General features: G+C 36.0%; 2 protein-coding genes across 5 annotated transcripts in view; one reads left to right on the top strand and one right to left on the bottom strand.

Annotated features, from left to right (window-relative positions):
• The window catches only part of scml2 (Scm polycomb group protein like 2), a 33,126-nt gene extending 31,809 nt beyond the window's left edge, over positions 1–1,317 (bottom strand). Inside the window, exon 1 of one of the 2 annotated variants that reach the window (XM_048173079.1) lies at positions 370–1,317. The gene's annotated coding sequence lies outside the window, so the exon portion shown is untranslated. The remainder of the gene's footprint in view (positions 1–369) is intronic. The other variant, XM_048173080.1, reaches the window with a different exon arrangement.
• Positions 1,318–1,975: 658 nt separating this feature from the next.
• Positions 1,976–21,476, top strand: part of cdkl5 (cyclin-dependent kinase-like 5) — a 33,995-nt gene continuing 14,494 nt past the window's right edge. The window contains exons 1-6 of one of the 3 annotated variants that reach the window (XM_048172568.1): positions 1,976–2,514; positions 3,556–3,830; positions 3,960–3,994; positions 20,161–20,206; positions 20,867–21,003; positions 21,115–21,235. In XM_048172568.1, coding sequence (XP_048028525.1) covers positions 3,767–3,830; positions 3,960–3,994; positions 20,161–20,206; positions 20,867–21,003; positions 21,115–21,235 — 403 coding nt within the window. In that variant the 5' untranslated portion in view covers positions 1,976–2,514; positions 3,556–3,766. The remainder of the gene's footprint in view (positions 2,515–3,555; positions 3,831–3,959; positions 3,995–20,160; positions 20,207–20,866; positions 21,004–21,114; positions 21,236–21,476) is intronic. The other 2 variants (XM_048172567.1, XM_048172569.1) reach the window with 2 other exon arrangements.

Below are 21,476 nucleotides of genomic sequence, written 5' to 3'. Positions count from 1 at the left end.
GGAACAGATGCCAGTGTCATAAACATGTAGATTGTTAAATATTATTGTTATTGCCTTTTTAAAGCAAATGTATGCATATAATAAATAACACATATCTGACATACTTTTTTTATGCGGTGTAAATAGCTTTTCGCATGCACTCAACACCAGTGTGCCAATTAGAGAGAGGCAGCGAGCTGTTTTAGGTCAGGGAATAACAGACGCAGGAAAACACAACGCGCGCGCGCACGTAACATCATCCTATATGTAAACATACATTTAACTTCCGCATCAGTGTGACTACTGAGATACTAAACGAGCGAATACATTCATAATACACCGCAGCACAATTAATTCAATATAATAAATATGAAACGGATGTTTGCTCACCGTGAAAGGTCGGACAGTGCTGCTGTTCTGCTTTACTTTCCATTGGAACTAGGCCGCCATGTTTCGCACATCCGCGCATGTCCAGCAGCATCTGTGCCTTGAAATTTCTATCAATGGAACATCGAAGAACTACAGATCATCTTGTATGGGTGAAATTGAATTTCAAACTCCCAGAATTCCTTTACAAATCCACGTTGAACCCATTTGAACTGAATTCGAGCGACATTCTAAAAAGGATGGAGAAGGATGAAATTTAACTGGATTTGTGTTATCTTGCTTACAGATTAATTATTTGTGTTAGAAAAAAATGTGAGGAATATCAAATGAAGGTGTTTAATGTCCATTGCAGTTACAATTAAACATAATTTAACTATAAAAATGTAATGTAGCCTTTAAGGTACTCTACTTGATCATTCATTATCTGGTTTAATAATACATCTGCATATTTTATCATCACATCTAAGTATTGTTTTAAATGATTCAAATGATCTGTTTATAACTTAAAAAATGTTTTACTCATGTGTAAAATGGGTTCACATTAGCCTAAATGCGACCCTGGACCACAAAAACAGTCATAGGTAGCACGGGTATGTAGCAATAACCAACAATACATATGGGTCAAAATGATCGATTTTTCTTTTATGCCAAAATCATTAGGATATTAAGTAAAGATCATGTTCCATGAAGATATTTTGTAAATTTCCTACCGCAAATATATCAAAATTTATTTTGTGTGAATGGATATGCGTTGCTAAGGACTTCATTTGGACAACATTAAAGGCGATTTTCTCAATATTTTGATTTTTTTGCACCCTCAGATTCCAAATTCCAAATATTGTCCTATCCTATCAATGGAAAGCTTGTTTATTCAGGTTTCAGATAATGTATAAATCTCAATTTCAAAAAATTGACCCTTATAACTGGGTTTGTGGTCCAGGGTCACAAATAAGCGTGACTTCTGTAAATAACATAAAACAATAACTTTTTTTATTAATTTATTTCTAAGTTTCATGTATTGCATGTGATAGTTTTCAGATGGAAATAATCGCTAGATGGCACCACGCGCTTTTCCTGAAGAATCACTCCATGCAGTCAGTCAGCCTGCCTGTCTCGAGTTTTCCTATATTACATTTTTCTCGCTGATTTTTCCAGAAGAACTTAGCATTTTTGCATATAATGCTTATTAAGAGTCACATATTATGCTATATTCCATTCTGCTATAATGCTCTGAATTATAATAATAATAAATAATACAAAAAAAGAAATATTTTATAGCTACAAAACTGATCAATCGCAATTTTACATAGGTCAGAGATTACGTGCAAAAAGGAAAAACCTAAAGGCACAAGTTAAAAACATAGAGGCTAACACATATCCAATGCCAATAATGATAGATAGATAGATAGATAGATAGATAGATAGATAGATAGATAGATAGATAGATAGATAGATAGATAGATAGATAGATAGATAGATGCATATAATAATTTAGTCATGATCTGTACGCTTGTTCTTTCTCTTCTCAGTAGAATAAACAGTGTGAGCTGTCTGCTGAATTGATCTTTCAGCTCAGCCCACTCACTCACACACACACACACACACACACACACACACACACAGCCTCGCCAAACGAGCACATCAATTTGGATGTATGCATGTATGAAATGTAACACATCCGAGCAGGAATGCATATTATCATTGCTCAACCGAACCCAGCCAAACACGATCCTTCGCTTCTGGACCATTCTGAGCTTTCCTCCATTGTGATTGGCCAGAGAACGGTTCGGTTCGGACGCTATTGGTGTGAGCAGTCCGCCACTCACTCAGCTTGGTGCCGCTTCGCCTCATCGCCAATTTATACACCCTACTACTGCGAAGGCCTGGCTCATGAATAATAACTAGCTTACGTGACTGGACGCTTCTGCAAGGTTACCAGGCAACGTCAGCGTGACGTGCTTAATATTCATGAACCGAGCCTTCGCCATACTGCGATCCGTAAGTTCGCCTTGTTAGGTTGTCAATGGCTCAGAATGAAGGTGGATACTGTTGCAGCTGTGATGATGGGTTACCACTGCAGGTGAAAATGAAAACATCGTTACTTGGCGAGGCGAGAGGACAGTTTGCGCATCGTCGTCTTGGACATAAGTGAGTATTCTGGCTGGAGCTCTTTCTATAAATGAACGATATTGTCAGTGCGCTTGGTTTTTACGTTGGATGTTAGATGTTTGTGGCTGTTACATCGTTGGTGTTTCTGGTGTGAACGCACAAACACGCACACCACCTCCTGCCCACACACTCCAGGAGACCGAAGTCACCTGTTATCAATTATGTCGTGCGTTTAAGACGGTATTGGTTATGTAAATGGTCTTTATATTGGCTGGGTACTTTGTAAAAATCCTTGTGATTTTTTTTTTTTTTTTTTACCTCACCGTATTTTTACTGTTCATTTAAGAGTGGGTGTGAGTGCTGTGGGCTGTCAGTCATTTCTTGATACTCTCAGGTGGATAAGATGCTTAAAATAATGATAGAACTTTCATCCACCTACGAATATTTCCAGCGCGCGCACACACTTACGCACGCGCATACCGCACAACACATCAGATGCAGACATGCGCCGCTTTTATGCACAATGCACAAACATACAAGTAGCTGTCGGTATCACGACATGACCTTCGAAACGCATATGGAAATGCATTTTAGTGCAAAAGCAACGGGTACTGCCCACAAATAAAAGGCAGATGATACCTGTCGCACATCTGAGGTGATTGAGATGATGTCCATCTGTGTTTTCAGCACATTACATCACTGACTTCTGGTTTGGCAGAGGATTCTCAGGCTGTCCTTGTTCACCCACCTGTAAATCTCTTTCAGAGCTGTCGTTTTGCTATTCCCAAAACTATTGGAAAATTCATGATGATCCGTCTTGAAGACCCTTGTTTATTATAATGATGACAATCCTAAAAATATTCATTCTCAGTAAAATGAGAGAATATGAGCAGTAATCTATATCATTTCATGCATATGCATGTGAAATATGCTGTAAACATTATCTATACCACATCATACATATGATGCATATTCATGTGAAATATACATTAGATGTGCCACATATGATATAGATACAGTATGCATGAATAACTCTATTTGACCTCTTCTCTGCAAAATCTCTGCACTCTTCCTCCTCAGGTGAGCAAGCAAGTGTGTGTGTGTGCGCGTAGTGTATTAGTTTGCAGGAATGTGTGTCAGTGTGTGTGTGTGGATTATGAGAAGAGCATTGTGACCAACCGGGAGCAGATTTTTGCTGCAATGACCCGTTCAAACACCGATTTCTGTCCCATCCTCTGGCCCTCCGCTCCTCTCAGCCCAGACATGCACCACTTCACCATCTTTTGACTTGATGAAGATTCCTGACATCGGTAATGTGATGAATAAATTTGAGGTCCTTGGGATTGTAGGAGAAGGTAAGTGCATCTTTTGTTAATATCATTAAGTAAAGACGAATAATGTCATTGCTTATAAAGCAGCTGCTTGTGCGTAAGCTGTAAACTGTGTAAATTGAACATACAAAGCTTTTCCTTTTTTTCCCAAAGGAGCCTATGGGGTGGTCCTGAAATGCAGACACAAGGTAAGACATATTTATGCGGAAAGCTATTGGTCAGCATGCTAAGTAGTACTGAAGAAAGTCCTATGTAAATATGTTGTACAGCTTATTTGATCCATGCAAATTAGATGTGTTTTGGAAACTAGATAATTATTGAAATGTAATATATAGTTCATATCCATCTGGATGAAGATCACCTATAGACCTATATTGTTTATGCAGAAAACAAAAATTCCTTTCTGGTAATGTCATTTGTAGAGGTGAGGCTAGTTTCTCATTTTCCCCGTAAGAAAAAAAACTGCCTAACTGACTTAACCTTTATGGGCTTGTGACTATAACTTTCCCAGAAGAGTTGCACAACATGTTTAAACACCTTAAACGGTACATTTGTCAAGATATTTCCTTTATAAATATATTTTCAATTGTAATATGGCATGGTTCCCTAGCAACTGGTTCTTTTAAAATTGTGGGTTTCTCCAAATGTATTGCTTGTGGCCTAGTTGGCAGATTTGCTTCATTGTTTGGGAGGCATTTTCAGACAGTCGAACATCGCTAGACTAACTCACAATAAGGTAAATATGGGCGTATTTTCAACCAGTAGAAACTGCTTTTATTGAAATTGCCGCTGTGCTGTTGGGAGGTGCAGGCCATTTTTTGTATCGTCCATTATGCAGTGATACATGCTCAATACATGCTTATCCAGAGGATTTAGCCTATGACACTGCTATTGATGTGTCGGTTCGATATACAAAATTCAGTCTGAACTGAATCAATGACACAGTCTTTAAAGTGCATATACCAGATTTAGTTTGAGGATATTTTTAATAAGATTTAAGATTCACATCAAGGATGATAACTATAATGACAACAATAAAGATATAGTTCTAAAAATCATTCTAAATATAAAAGAATAGCAGAGTCCACACCACAACTATATAATAATAATGGCACAGAGAACGATACCATTGGAATCACTTTCAGAACCATTTTTTCCGGCTGATGAACGATAAAAACATTGACAGCCAATCAGAATCCATCCTACTTTAAACATCTGCAAAATTACGATGCTCAAAGTTCAATGCAAAGGGAGATATTTTCTTTTACAGAAATCACGGCTGGTAGGGACTACAATGAGCCTCTTCCCGGGTTAGTGACAACACAAACCCCAAAATTTACATGAACCCTGCCCCTGGGAGCACACAACAAAGGGAGTGAGGCCATGTTGGGCTGCTTTAGAGAAGAGGAAGAGTTATTGTAGTAGAGCGTTGCTACCATGCTGTCGTTTTACGCCAGACTGCTTCACAATCGAGAGTCAATTCAACGCTGGATTTGCACAAAAGATTAACATGATGGCACATGCTAGTCGATGAGTTGAAACAACTCCACAGCAACTACATAAATTTATCCACTAACCATTCAGAAATATCCAGATGCATTCTAAAAGATGTAACTTCTTCCTGAGTCTCTCCATCAGTGTCCAACAGTCGTCATTTTGGCTGCGTGAGATTCTCCAGCTTTGTTGAGCAACTGAAGCGTGAGCTGTTAAAGCTCCGCCCTCTTCTGGAAAGGGGGCCCAGAGCAGCAGCTCATTTGCATTTAAAGGGACACATAAAAACAGCGTCACACCCAAACGGGGCACATTTGACAAGCTATAATAAATGATCTGTGGGGTATTTTGAGCTGAAACCTCACAGACACATTCTGGGGACACCAGAGACTTATATTACATCTTGTAAAAGGGGCATTATTGGTCTCCTTTAAAGCAATAGATGACAAAACTGCAGCACGTGCTTAAAATAAACAACGTGGTGTGGATGCAAATATAGTTATCACTATAGTTATCATTGTTGATGTGAACAGGCCCTTAAACACATTTTACCACATTCATATAAATCAAAATTCGAAACCACTAGATAAAATTTTGCTATTATCAAAACTACCTGTCTGTTAAGGTCGTTTTCACAGTCCCTTTCTGTGTGTCTTTGATGCTGTTGGTATTTGAGTCATGGTTGCATGCCCAGGATGTGTCTTCACGCCTGGGCAGACAGCAGCAGTGTGGCTGGGTGCCTGGCTAGATGATGAATGACAGTACAGTGCAACAGAATGGTCAGGGCTCATTACACTTTAGATTTCACTGACCTCGACGCACACACCTCGGAGTTACACTGATACCATGCGCAGTATTCATGCTCTTATCTGTACAGATTCATGTAGTTACATATATCTTTCCGGAAACAGTTTAAAGGTCAAAATGAAAGTCAAAAGTTTGTTTGTTTAAACTGTCACTTAATCATGTAAAGTTGCATATCTTCAGTGTCTTTATGGGTGTATTTATTGATTTTGACAGAAGTTATGTTAAATAATTAGTGTGGATTAGAATGGCCGAGAATTGATGATAGAAAGGAAATAAACCAATCATATTTCCGTGCATAATTACATTGTTCCACTCCAAGTTCCCATGCATCATTGTTATGATAATGAGACAGATAAATTCAGCAGCAAGTACACGCCTCAGTGTGTGCCAGAACAGAAATCCAGGCTTGTGCTTTTAGTAATTGGTCAGTCAGCGCTTTCCCTCCTTCATTAAATGCATTCAAAATTGCAGCTCAAATCAAGAGTGACTGTTTCTTTTTTGTTGTTTTCTGTCTTATTTCTCGTTCACCTATCATTATTCTCCAACGCAAATATGCCTACAATCTATTTACAGACATCCAGAATAGCATTGATCACCAGGAAACTGTGCTAAACTTGGATTTCGCTACATACCTGATTAAGAACAGTATGTTAAGGCTGATAAACCTCATTAGGTGACTAGATTAAATTTGTTGGTGACTTTTGGTGTTGTGTAGAGCTGTTGCTTATCATTGGGTGATTTTGTTATGGAATAGAATAAAATAAAATGGAACAGAATAGAATAAAGTTAGCTCTAGTCATTTCATTTGATTGGATGTGCGGCATTTCAAGAGTGCTGATAATTCTTATAACAGCACTGGGAATTTTTTTGGGAGTTTTTTTCACTCTGTTTGTCTGTGTTTGAGCCGTTACAATTTGTTGCTTGTAAATATTACTTTAATTCTGCTTTGGCTTCTATTGCAACAATTTTCATGTAGACTATGGTTCAAAAATTTGGGGAAAATTAGGTTTTTTTGCTTCCAAAAAAATTATATTTCAAAATAAATGCAGCTCTTTCAATTCATTATTATAGTTTGCATACAAATATTAAGCAACACAACTGTTTTTAACACTGATAATGAGAAATTATTCTTAAGCAGCAAATCAGCATGTTAGAATGATTTCTGAAGGATCATGTGACACTGAAGACTGGAGTAATGATGCTGAAAATTCAGCTTTGACATCACAGGAATAAATTACATTTTAATATATATTTAAATAGAAAACATTTCTTTTATATTGTAATATTTCATAATATTACTGTATTTTTGATCAAATGAATTCAGCCTTGGTGAGCATAAGAAAGTTCTTTCAAAAACATAAAAATCTTACTGAACCCAAAATTGTCAAAAATGTAAGTTACTCAATATTATCTTCTTGATTATAAAACTGTTGCATAAAAGCAATCAATACCAAATTTGCAATTTTGTGCTGTTGTACTAAGCCATGCAGATATTCAAAACTTTTGCATATTGCTTGAATAGAATAGAATAGAACAGAACAGAATGTAATACTGTACAATATTGAAACAAAAATCAATATTGAAAAATATTGATGAAGCACATCCCATTCTCATATTTGACTATATACGGCTACAGTTTGCATCCCAAATCCCCACATCCTCAAATAAGCAATCCATTTGTGCATTCATACAAAAAACCCATCGTCACACATCCATCGATGGAGATTGCACGTTCAATAATTTGATAGGCCGAAATTAAATCTGTGCCTGCTTGGGGAAAACTTGAATCTTCTACTAGAAGGTGCATGTTTAGAGCTTGTCTTATAAGTGACTGTTGATAGAGGAACTGGAGAGATGAGTTGTTATTATTAACTCCAGAAAGAGTCATAGTGGTTTTTACAAAGCGAAACACTATCCGATTAGCATATCATGCAGTGATGAACAAATGAATAAACTTAAAACAACATCTTAGGTTTAATATTTTATTTATTTATATCTTGTTTACAATCATTAATATGTGTAAAGCAAAGAATATTCATTGTGTCCCGTTTAGTTACGTTATGTACTTCTCTAGAATACTCTGAGATGTAAACTGTACCAGCAAACCTTTAAAAAGTTCAGCTCTTCCCTCTTCACTGAGAACGCTCTTGTTTCTCACTATTGGCACAGGCTTCTCTATTGTTTCTCTCAAGTCTACCCAAGTGATGTTATCCCAGCGAGTAGGGGCCATGAAAGGCCCTTTGTGCTTGGCCAAACACAAAAACTGCTGTTTGTACTTGTCTTTGGTTGAGATAATCTTGTGTACCTTTTATTTAGTAGTTTTTGCATTTGAAATATACAAAAAGCAGTTAAAGGGGTCTTATGATGCTATTTTAAAAGTTCGTTATTTTGTTGATCGGGTGTAACGCACTGATTTCTACAAAGCCCCTCCTTCTGAAAAGCCCAGAGTGCTCTGATTGGCCAGCTGACCCAGTGCATTGTGATTAGCCAAAAACCTCAGGCGTGTGTCGAAAATGTAACGTCCCTTATCATAATTGAGAGCTTCTGCTTCCAAGGCTTCTAAAGCAACTGCAAACACAAAGTTAATAATTTCATTGGTATTACCATATCAGTTCAGGCCTGAATGATATTCTGAAAATGTGGATGATCAAGCAGATCAAGCAGCACAAACTTTGAAAACACTCATTATTTTGTAACTCTCTTATCTTTCAGATACAGTGTAATAACGCTATAATTTGTCTTTCTGACTGTAACAACTTTGTCCTGAAGTGACAACATAAAATCCAGTTTAAAAACATTCTGAAGTGTATAGGTCTTATTTATTTAGGTGTGTATAGCCAGTGTTGTACTCTCCCAGTTTCAGTGTTGAGGGTAATGCATTACAAATAACTACAAGCAATCCTTCAATAATGAACTATATTAAATTACACAAATGTACTTTATGTATTTAATCTCCCTTTATTAACCAGTGTCTTTGCTGCTGACCTTCAATGATCTAATTCAACCATACTAAAAAGCAAAAATTACTTTAGATTAGATTTAACTTACTTCTCCTGTATCTTATTCTTCTTTAATCCAGAATGGCAGCACAGCTGAAAGGTTTGTTTGAGCTGCACCCTCTACTGTACAGGCATTTCCTTTCCTTTAGCCTGAGGCTTATTTATTTCACTTTTGGTGTGAAAGGACCTTAACATTTGCCAAAAATAGAACTCTTATTGTTGTTATAAAAAAAAAAGCAAGCCCAGCCCAGGTGAGTAATGCATTACATAAAAAGTAACTAAGTAACACAATTAGTTACTTTTTTAGGGAGTAACGCAATATTGTAATGCATTACTTTTAAAAGTAACTTTCCCCAACACTGCCCAGTTTCAGGAAGCTGGGAGAAAATGCTCTGCAGGTCCATAAAATGCGTTGTACACAAGCTAACTAAATAAATCTTAACCATTGATCCATTTTCGCAAAGCCAAACAAAGGGGTTTTGCACAGTTACGCTTATATTATGCTAATATTTCACATTGTGATGTAGACATTTGCAGAAGTATTATCTAGAGTTCAATCAAGGTGTTTTAGGCAGGTCTGGAGCAGTGTTTTCTGTTAGATGGAATACTAAATCGCTTTCACTGTGAGCTTTGTAACTTTGCAGATCTTATACATGCACAAACAGATACATTACACACTAAAGGAACATGAAAACAGTAAAAAGCATCATATGACCCTTTTAATATTCTTGTGTATTTGTCAGTCAGATAGTCTGAATGTCCTTCGGTCTAGTGCAGTGGTCACTTAAATTCTATTAGCGTCTCTGCACGTTGTTTTCAAGCTTGCTTCATTAAAATGAGTGAAAAGACATCAAATGCATGAAGCTAGGCAGCAATTTATTTATTTGTCAGCAATGTGCAATCACACCCACACTGATTAGCATTTGAACATCTCATGTTTTAAGATCTATTAAATGACTGTTTGAATTTGCTGTTGATGTGAAGCTCAATAAGGGTGTCTCTTCAGACGCGTGAGGCCTGTGCAGTCATGTGAGTGACGGGGATCATCTGAATTTAAAAGCTTGTTCCCTTGGAGAGGAATATTTATTTTTGTAGCGTATCAGTCGAATTGAGGGCAGAGGAGGAAGAGGGGACGTGAGTGTGCATTAGCATTAAATAGGTCACCTTGAGTGGGAACACTGGTTGTGGTTGTGGACTGACTGTGCAAGGCACCATGGGTGAGATTGTGTGTGACAGAAATGCCAAGATGGAGAGATTGTTTTGTTAGGAAAGACAACGTTTTGGACGTGAAGCTGGATAACAGGGTGTTATTATGTTCAAATTTGCTGCTTTGATTTGGAATGTTTTTATTGTTTGTGGATTGGATGATCAAGTATGATAACTGAACTATACTGATATTCCTTAAACATCTTGGATAGGGTTTATTTTCTAAAATTCTAAAATCCATTAAAGGGATAGTTCACCCAAAAATGAAAATTTTGACATTACTGTACTGTAATCTGTATGAGCTTCTTTCTTCTGTTGAGCACAAAAGAAGATATTTTAAAGAATGTTGGTAACCAGACAGTTGACGGCACCCACTGACTTCTATAGTAGGAAAAAATACTATGGAAGTCAATGGATGCCATCAACTGTCTTGTTACCAGCATTCTTTAAAATATCTTCTTTTTTGTTCAACAGAAGAAAGAAACTGATACAGGTTTGGAACAACATGAGGGCGAGTAATAGATGACAGAATTTTCATTTTTGGGTGAACTATCCCTTTATGGGTGCCCATTCTGCCCAATCATTTTAACCCAATTACTTATCCCAAACATATATTAACTACTGTTCAAAAAAAAAAAAAAAAAATTCTAAAGAAGTTAATACTTTTATTTATCAAAGTCATATTAAATTAATCAAAAGTGACAGGAAAAGACATGTATAATGTTACGAAATATTTATATTTCAAATAAATGCTGTTCTTTTGAGCTTTCGATTCATCAAACATAAATCTAAATTTCCACAAAAATATTAAGCAGTACAACTGTTTTCAATTGTTAATAAGAAATGTTTCTTGAGCAGCAAATCTGTATATATTACAAGGATCATGCGACACTGAAGACTGGAGTAATAGCTGCTGAAAATTCAGCTTTGCCATTACAGGAAAAATATTTAAAAATGGAAAACAGTTATTTGAAATTATTAGTTTACTGTTTAAACTGTAGTTTTGATCAAATAAATGCAGCCTCTGTGTGCATAAGAGACTTCTTTAAAAATGGGGGCTCGTCCGGGATCAATAACATTAATGTTACAAACTTAATATTTTTTTTTTTTTGTAATCATACTGACTTCAAACTTTTGAATGGTAAACTAGATAATTTCATTTTTTGGTGTGATATCTTTTTGACTTTTTGCAAACATAATACATAATTTCTTTTTTATACATTTTAGATAAATTTAAGCCAGTCATCAAAATATGTAAGTCTAAGGGCTAAGGATATTAAAGCACCAGATTTGCCAACACAAATTAAATTGTGAGCAGTGATTAATTTTATTGTCAGGCCAGGCTTAATCTGCAACCAACAATTGAGCCCATGTTATAAATTAAATAGTGTTTGTTTCCTTCACCCAAGTGCTTACCTTATTTTATGAGCAGGAATGGTGCTTTAAATCCAGCGTCAGGCCTGGTAATAAATTGAAAACATCATGAAGGCTTAAAATGGATTCTAATATCCATTTACAGGATATTATTTAGCACTTAAACGTGCCTCTGTGTCATTGTGTGGCTCTCAAGGCTAAGCTGCCCCACCATGTGTCTAATGTAAACATGTCTGTGGTATTAATAGAACAACAGCTGTTTTGTCAATGGAACACAATCAATATGTGGGACACTCCAGTTCCATTGTATGGATCTTATGGAAGACAACATGCAATGCTGTATAGTCTACTGCCCAGAGCTTACGCAACCATTTAGGATTGTTGGACAGTTTAGCGTTTATCCCGGTGAAAAAAGCTGAATCAGCTTGGTCAGTAAAATCTTTTTGGGTCAATGTGGTATTGTTTGCAGTGTTTAGATGCATTAAGAGAGGCCATTTTTTAGTCCTCTTCTTTCTATGCTAGATACACTTTTCCTTTGAATTTCATGTTCAAATTGTCAACTTTTAGATTTGAGTCAACATGAAATCAAAGTTTACACTATTTATAGTCCTGCTTTTATTTTGCACAATTCATCAGTGCTTGTTTCTCCAAAAAACAAATGATCATTTCCAATTATTTCCATCATTTCCGAATTAGATTATCCATTGCTGACTTAAAGTTAACATTTAAGTTTATTTAAATATTTTTTGTAATTTTTAGCAAATCCAAAAATTAATACCCATTCTTCATACTGTACATTATAATGTTGTGATGTCCAAATTCACTTGTAGCATTTAAAATAACAGATTTTTGTTTTAGTGTTTTATTTTTTAAAGGTGCCCTAGAACTTTTTTTTAAAAAGATGTAATATAAGTCTAAGGTGTCCCCTGAATGTGTCTGTGAAGTTTCAGCTCAAAATACCCCATAGATTCTTTTTTAATTAATTTTTTTAACTGCCTATTTTGGGGCATCATTATAAATGAGCCGATTCAGGGTGTGTGGCCCTTTAAATCTCGTGCTCCACGCCCCCCGAGCTCGCGCTTGCCTTAAACAACATAAAAAAGTTCAAACAGCTAATATAACCCTCAAAATGGATCTTTACAAAGTGTTCGTCATGCAGCAGTGTTTATTTTGATGTTTACAATGATTCTGAATGAGTTTGAGGCTGTGCTCCGTGGCTAATGGCTAATGATACACTGTTGGAGAGATTTATAAAGAATGAAGTTGTGTTTATGAATTATACAGACTGCAAGTGTTTAAAAATGAAAATAGCGACGGCTCTTGTCTCCGTGAATACAGTAAGAAACGATGGTAACTTTAACCACATTTAACAGTACATTAGCAACATGCTAACGAAACATTTAGAAAGACAATTTACAAATATCACTAAAAATATCATGATATCATGGATCATGTCAGTTATTATCGCTCCATCTGCCATTTTTTGCTATTGTCCTTGCTTGCTTACCTAGTCTGATGATTCAGCTGTGCACATCCAGACGTTCTGCCCTTGTATAATGCCTTTCATAATGTTGGGAACATGGGCTGGCATATGCAAATATTGGGGGCGTACACCCCGACTGTTACGTAACAGTCTGTGTTATGTTGAGATTCGCCTGTTCTTCGGAGGTCTTTTAAACAAATGAGATTTATATAAGAAGGAGGAAGCAATGGAGTTTGAGACTCACTGTATGTCATTTCCATGTACTGAACCCTTGTTATTTAACTATGCCGAGGTAAATTCAATTTTTAAATCTAGGGCACCTTTAATTTATTTCAATCAGAAACTACCATTCAAAAGTTTGGGGTCAGCAAGTTTTTTTTGTATTAAGAACAATAATGCTTTTATTCAGCAAGAATGCCAGTAAGGATGCCAATTAAACAGAAAAAAATGTCAGTAAGGACATTTTTTAAAGTTACAAAATATTTCTTATTCAAATAAATGCTGTTCTTTCTGTTCATCAAAGAATCCTGTGGAAAATGTTTTCACAATAATATTAAGCAACATTGATAATAATAGGAAATATTTCTTGACCAGCAAATCAACATATTAGAATGATTTCTGAAGGATCATGTGACACTGAAGACTGGAATAATTATGCTGAAAATTCAGCTTTTCCATCACAGGAATAAATTATATTTAAAATATATTAAAATAGAAACGGCTATTTTGAATTGTGATATTATTTCACAATATTACTGTTTTTACTGTATTTTTGATCAAATAAATGCACTCTTGGTGAGCATATAGAAGACTTTTTTCAAAAACCTTTTAACAGTAGTGAATTGGAATAAAAAATTTGTACTTATTACTATAGTTTATATTTTAATTCTCACTCTTTTTCTTCATTACAGCAAAAAAAGCAAAAACAAAAAAACTCTCCCTTATAGAGTTCCTTTAAACAAGTGCTGACAAAAGTAAGAGGATTTAATACAGATGACTCTTTAATAAAGACCCCATGAATGGAGAAGATATCAAATTCAGCTGTGATCTACTCTGTTTCTCCTGGAGGCAGACAGGGCCTGAGTTCACGATACCTTGCCAGCTCAGAACCCAGCTTGGCATGATAAATGTTTTGTTTCCTGTCTTAGCAGCAAGGACAATTAAGGTTGCGCCAGCTTCGTTGGCAATATGAAATTAGATCCGTGCTGTTTTTCAACAGCATAGTTGTTCCAACCGTACGGATGTTAGAACGAATGCCAACATCATTATTAAAGTAAGCGATACTAAAAGTTGGCTGAACTGACTACGTGTTCTGCTCTGTTTCATGGTTTAGCTGTCTTTTAAAATGGCATCTAATTATTTCCTAAACATTACAGTAACAGTACCATGCATTAAGTGAGAACATGTCTATGCACTGGCCTCTGTGAAGTTAAACTATTGACTTTCTGCTCTCATGTTGAGAGAAATACCCTCTCAAATGATCCGACCTCCCACCCTCTGAATGGCACAATGGCCGTGAAGAAAGCTGTGAAGCTACAGGAATTAAAACAACAAGCTTGCCGCTTGTAATCCTACTATCTGCCCTTGCTAGAGTTATAGACATGCAGGCTCTCATGGACCCCCCTCATGAGTGACCGTAATGATATATTGACTGCTCTGAGTGCTTTGGACCCCCATCGGTCCCTCAGCGGCCCTTATGCTTCCCATCAACAAACCAAGTCAACAGCCCATCTTTCACAAGTACACCTGACCTATACATTAACATGTTGTAATCCAAAACGGAAACAACAAGCTAAAGATCGGATTACCTGTCACCAAATATCAAATATGTCATTGTTTGATGTCACTCTGTATTATCACAGGATTCTGTCTGGAAGGTAAAGGCATATTTTTAGCGCATATGCACTTTTGTAAATAGAATTATGGGTTGGTCTCCATGGTTATTTGAAATATGAGACACGGACGCTGTGTGTGTGGTGGGTTTTTGAAGCTGTGAAAGTCTCAGCTTCTCCATAAACACCTTTCAGATCTCCCCAACCCCTCCGCTTTCTTCACTGTCCATGACTCATTCACCCCCCTATATATACTCCGAGAGACAGACAGGTTTGTCAAGTAAGTGAAGACGCTAAAAATATCTGATTCCTAAATGATGTCACATTTTTTTCAGTTTGTTAAGGAATGCGAAAGCAAATATTTACAGGTTATAATGAATTTTCTTCACCCTGAATGTAGGATACAGACTACATCCTAATTCCCGTACTTTCATATTATGCACTTAAAGTATAGTATGGACTTGACCCAAAAATGTAAGTTCTGTCATTATTTACTCACCCTCGTGTTGTTCCAAAGCTGTATGCATTTCCTTCTTCTGTGAAACACAAAAGGAGATGTTTTGAAAGTCAGTGTGGTCCAGACGACATTGGACCAGGGTTATAATTGTTAACAAAAACTAAAACTTTTTCTTAATTGAAATAATGCAGAAATAAAATAAAATATGAATATTAGATGTAAAACTTATTTCTGTCATGACAACTCTCAGAGTGTTTGGCATGGTAATTTAAATTACAGTGTTGATATATTTGGTCTTGGTGGAATAGATCTGCTACGCTGCCAGTGCTGCTGTTTGTTATTGCTGCCTCAGAGCAAGTTCGGGACTTGCTACTGCCAATGCATAAAATAAAAAACGCTGCTGTGAGCAAGCAAGACATGCTGCTGCTGTACAATATAGCATGAATTAGCCATAGCTGATCTATACAGGTGGAGCTGGGGAAGGTGGAGGGTTTCTGAAAGTGCGCTGCACTGCTAAGGCAAATGCTAACCAAGTATTTAAGGTTGAGTACACGAGCTCATTGGCTACTGATACAGCTGGAACCAATCAGCTGTGCTCTATAGAGAATGATGTAATTGCAAGCAGGTTGAGTTGTGCCATCTAGAGTTTCATGACAGAACTTTGTATTTCAATTAGTATCCAAGGCAACATTAAGAATATGTTTAGTTAAAAGTACTAAAATTACTACTAACTGAAAATAAAATAAATTAAACCTAAATAGTAATTTTTTTTTTTAAATTGTAAAAAGAAATATATATAAATAAATAAAAAAATTCAAAAGCACATAAAAATACTAAAGGGGAAAACCTAATGGGGTCATGACATGAATTTTTTAAAATTATTTTAATATGTTCCTTGAGGTTTATTCATAATGTTAATAAAGTTTTGCACAAAAATTATCTGTTTTTTTAAGGGGTGGCTCCTTTAAGGCTTGTCAGTAAATGGCCACTGTTATGATTGGCTAAAATCATTTCAGTGGAAACAGTTTCTGATGCTGGGATCTTCCTGAAGTCCATACAGAGATGCAAAAGAGCAATTTAAATTGGACTCGTCAACACAAATGTTCCTTCACTCTTCCATTTGTCCTGTTGTTGACAGACTCAAGTTCGTGGAGTATGCCAAAAACTGAACACGCATCTATGTACTGTATCCAGTGTAGACAGCGTCAGTGATTATGGGTTCTGTTTGTTTTTGACACAATGTGACACTCCCATCCAGTGTAGGCAAATGTCACCAATTAGGCAACTGAATGCCAGTGGGTGGGGCCTATGGTGCGATGATGTATAACTATTCGTTGATGTCTTGCTCTGGAGGAAGTCATATGCAAATGTATGTAGATATGCAAGTATGTATTATAAATACATTCTTAAACACACTACGTCCACCATGTTGGCTTTGAAATGTGTATTTTTTTAACTTAATGTTCCCTGGTTGCATACTTCAGAATGTCAACAAATATAATACTGAATGTACTCATTTAATGTGCAGCTTTCTGCATACTTCGTACTATGGAAGTAGGCGTATTCAGAGACAGGGCCATCCTGCAGAACTGTTCTGATTGTGATTTCAAAGAGACTTCCTGTTCAGTGTGAACCTGAACCCCATATTGGAACATTGTGCCACTGTACTATGCTAACAAAAATCCTTTTAATACCAAAGGAAAGCCTGACCATGCAGTGTAATTAAAGCAGCCAGGTCTTTCAGCAAGTAGCCCATGCAGGAGTCCGGGTAACTCAATATGGAAAAGCTACTCCCTTATCCAGCCCCACATACATGTTGTGCCTCTTAATCATTTCTGATCATGAATCATATCTGTTCATGACAAGCTGTGCTCAAAGTGAAAATGACTTGTAGTTCCACTGCGGAGGAGAAGTATGAGGAAGCCTTCGAGGCACTTGCTACTGACCGGAGGCGTCAGGTAGTGCTAGCTGGATCCAGCCTTGTTGTGGGAGTTTCAGTTGGGATTTTCTTTCAGTTTAATTGCAGCTGGTTCAAATGCAAGCCTCAGCAATGTGCTGAAATCTGCAGGGTTTGGGCATTTTATGGATTTCATCCAAGAGTTGACAAACATGTCTTTTAGTTGGAGGATTTTCTGAAATCAGAAAAATGTGCATTGGTGTTGCTTGTTGACTTGATAACCCTTATAAAAAGGTAGTGTAGCGGTACCATGGTACAGTGATGTTATCAGATAGTAACACTCTTATGTCTCTCTTAATTCTCTAATGCTCAGCAAGGCTGCATTTATTTGATCAAAAATACAGTGAAAACAGTAACATTGTGAAATATTATCATTTTAATAAAAAATATTCTATTTTAAAATGTAACTTATTCCTAACTTATGTAACTTATTCCTGAATTTTCAGCATTAATACTTCCAGTCTTCAGTGTCACATGATCCTTCAGAAATCATTCTAATATGCTGATTTGGTGCTCAAGAAAGATTTCTTATTATCAGTATTGAAAACAGTGGTTCTGCTTTTTTTGTGGAAACCATAACACAATTTTGTTGTTGAATAGAAAGTTCAAAACAACATTTATTTGAAATATTTGTAACATTATGAATGCCTTTACTGTCACTTCTGATCAATTTAATGTTAATGTTTCTTGTTAAATAAAAGTATTAATTTCTTTTCAAAAATATTTTACTGACCCCAGACTTTTGAAGTAAAGTAGTGTATGTATGGTATAGGTTTTTTTGATATGGTACTCCATAGGCCTGTCGCAATAATCAATATATCGATCAATAATCAATATATCGTGCAATATATGTACATGACCTCAATAATTTTTGGTGACATAATATATCACCCATTATGCTTACATGATAATGAATGTCACCAACATTTTGCCGATCACGCTGTTATCTGCAGTTTCTACACAGAGCAGTCACTGACAGGTGAAAAAAGGCGTTATTTGAGGTGTTATAGTGTTTTCCTGACAACTACAGACAGTTTAGAAGAACAAGTCTGAATGCTCTCGATTTCAAAGCCACAATCCACTGTTCTGGTGCAAATATAAATGTCTTTGTTCATACGGACATCTGACTGCTAAGTAGGGTTTGTGTTTTCAGCAATAATGCACCCTTACTTTATTGAGAAAAGAAGGTCAGGCAAAAATCTGTAAATGTAAAATCTCCATAGTGCCTTTTGTGCATTACTTTGCACTTTTTTAGACTATATTTACCATTTATTTAGGATATTACATTTTTTTGATCCTTCTTTTCCATGATCTGAAGAATTAAATGGTTGTTGTCATTTGAAAGTGTGTAGGCCTACTTGCATTATTATGCTGTTATATTATGATTATATATTCAGTGGCATAAAATGGTGTTAAAATTACAATAATATTGTTTATCGCAATTATTTCTGGAACAATATATCGCACAACAAAAAGTAGTTATTGTGACAGGCCTAGTACTCCATGGGACTTCCAAAAATACCATGGTAGTATCGTGGTACCGTACGGAAGAGGATTAGGGCCAAGCAATAATAAAAAAATAAAACCATCTTGAGATTAAAGTTGTTAAATTTCGAGAAAAAAAATTTGAGATAAAACGTTGAGAATAAAGTCATTAAATTACGAGAAAAAAGTCGTTAAATTATGAGAACAAATTCTGTTCTCGTAATTTAACAACTTTTTTCTCATAATTTAATGAGTTTATTCTCAACATTTTATCTCGACTTTTTTCTCGAAATTTAACGAAATTTTTCTCGTAATTTAATGAATTTGTTCTCGTAATTTAACGACTTTTTTCTCGTGAAAAAACATGGTTATACCATAATACTAGTTGAATATCATATTCACATGTAATGGTATTTACATGGCCCTCTTAAGTATTTCAAAGAGTACTATTGTTTAACCTTGGTACATGTCCAAAAACATGGTAAAACCATGGTACTTTTTTGTTGAATGTGTTGAATTGAATGTGTTTCTTGTATTGCACAACCTTTCTGTGACACTGTAGCTATGCCAAATAATTCTCTCAATTTAGATGTTTCTCTTTATATCAGACTTGTTAGCTGCTGTCAGTTATACTGCTTTTGAAATACACAGGCAACAGAATACACAGACTCCTGAAGAATAATGGTTTAATATCCATTTATCTGGGCACTATAGTCTATAATACTGGCTGGAATTTCTCCTGAGTGAGTGTTTACTGTGTAGAATTGTGATAAATGGATGGGTTTTAGCAGCTAGCGTGATCATACCGCTAATGCTTTCACTGTGAAGGGCGCTGTAGTGCAAATTGAGAGCTCTGAATGACAAAGATAGGCAAAAGAGGCTCCGTCCAACACCACAGATGACAGGGACTCTGTGTGACTGACAGTGGGTGAACATTTCTCCACCACATGGGCTGCTGAACACATGGCTAAATATGTGCACGCAATACTTCCGCCTAATAATTAGACATCCTAATATAAAATTATTATCTATTCTTTGAAAACAGGCACATTGTTCCATTTAGCGGAAGCATTGTCGGGGGCTTTGTCATGAAAAATACCCCTTTGTGGCTTATTTGATACAGCCGGGAAGTGGTTCGTCTAAGGTTCAGTTCTTTTGTGCAACTCTCAGTTGTTTGTTTTACATATTGAGTCCATTAACAGCTTGCAAATAAAGCTTGTGTTTGAGAAAGCGCTCAAACTGATTTACATATCTGGTTTGCAGGAGACAAAAGAGCTTGTGGCCATTAAGAAGTTCAAGGACAGTGAAGGTAAAAGACTGCTACGACCAAATGCTTGCTTTTTCATCCACGTAATTTACTGGTTGGAGACTTTGAAATGAACTATAACTCTCTCATGGTTACCATGACATAAAGTGTAATTTACATTATTTATCGTAGACCCCAAGTGCCTGTTATTCAGTATATACGCTTTACACAATGATTAAATTTTTCTATTTACAAAATATAAATACAGTTTTAAACCTGATTTCTGTGATTTTTATTTTATAGAAAACAGCATGGAATAAAAATCAAATTTAAATGGACAAATTTTATTAAAAAAGTAACTGAATTGGATTAAATTGATATTTATATTTTATAGAAATAATTGTTGAGCTTTCAAGGAATTGGCATGAGATTGTCTTCCCATCAGGCTGTAGAAATGATCCAATTGATGTCATCATTTTAAAGGGGAATAGACATTTGCTATTTTCATGCTAGGCTAGTTTAATGATAGTTTATCTAATTTTCACAACAAAAAGACATGAGAATACTTTAAAAAGGTAATGGCACCCCAAAGTGTACACTATTTGTGTGAAGTGCCTTTTTATAATGTCACCTTCCTTTGAGAGCTCTATAGCACATTTATTTTACTCTAGAAAACTCTAGCCCCCTCTCAATCTTGCCTAACCCCCTTGTGTGTTCCCGCAGAGAATGAGGAAGTTAAAGAGACGACGTTACGAGAGCTCAAGATGCTCCGTACGCTGAAGCAAGACAACATCGTAGAACTGAAAGAGGCTTTTCGTCGACGGGGAAAACTATATCTAGTGTTTGAATATGTGGAGAAGGTCAGCTCAAAACAGACTTTTTTACTTTCATACCTTGTCTGAATTGTAGTTCAAATGACATGATGATAATCATGTGTTGTGTTTCAGATAGTCTTTTGCTATATATTTCAGAATATGCTTGAGTTGTTGGAGGAATTGCCCAATGGTGCGCCACCTGATAAAGTACGAAGCTACATCTTTCAGCTGATCAAAGCTATTCACTGGTGCCACAAGAATGAGATCGTTCACAGGGGTATGCCAATTTATAGATTTCTTAATTTATCTTATATTCATTTATTTGACACTATATTAAAGGTAACTTGTACTTTGTACCTTTTAAAAACATAAAAATGCATATATAGATAGCATAGATAGATTTTTTAAAATTTACAAAGCTCAAACTTTTGAATAGTAGTGTATATGTGTGTGTTTTTTAATGTTAGTATGTGGGTTTTTCTGTTATGAAGTTCTCTTTGTAATTTATTGAAGTATTT

The sequence above is a fragment of the Megalobrama amblycephala genome, linkage group LG21 (assembly GCF_018812025.1).
Source record: "Megalobrama amblycephala isolate DHTTF-2021 linkage group LG21, ASM1881202v1, whole genome shotgun sequence".
NCBI lineage: Eukaryota > Metazoa > Chordata > Actinopteri > Cypriniformes > Xenocyprididae > Megalobrama > Megalobrama amblycephala.
The sequence above is the reverse complement of the archived record's forward strand: the minus strand, read 5'-3'. Positions and strand labels throughout refer to the sequence as shown.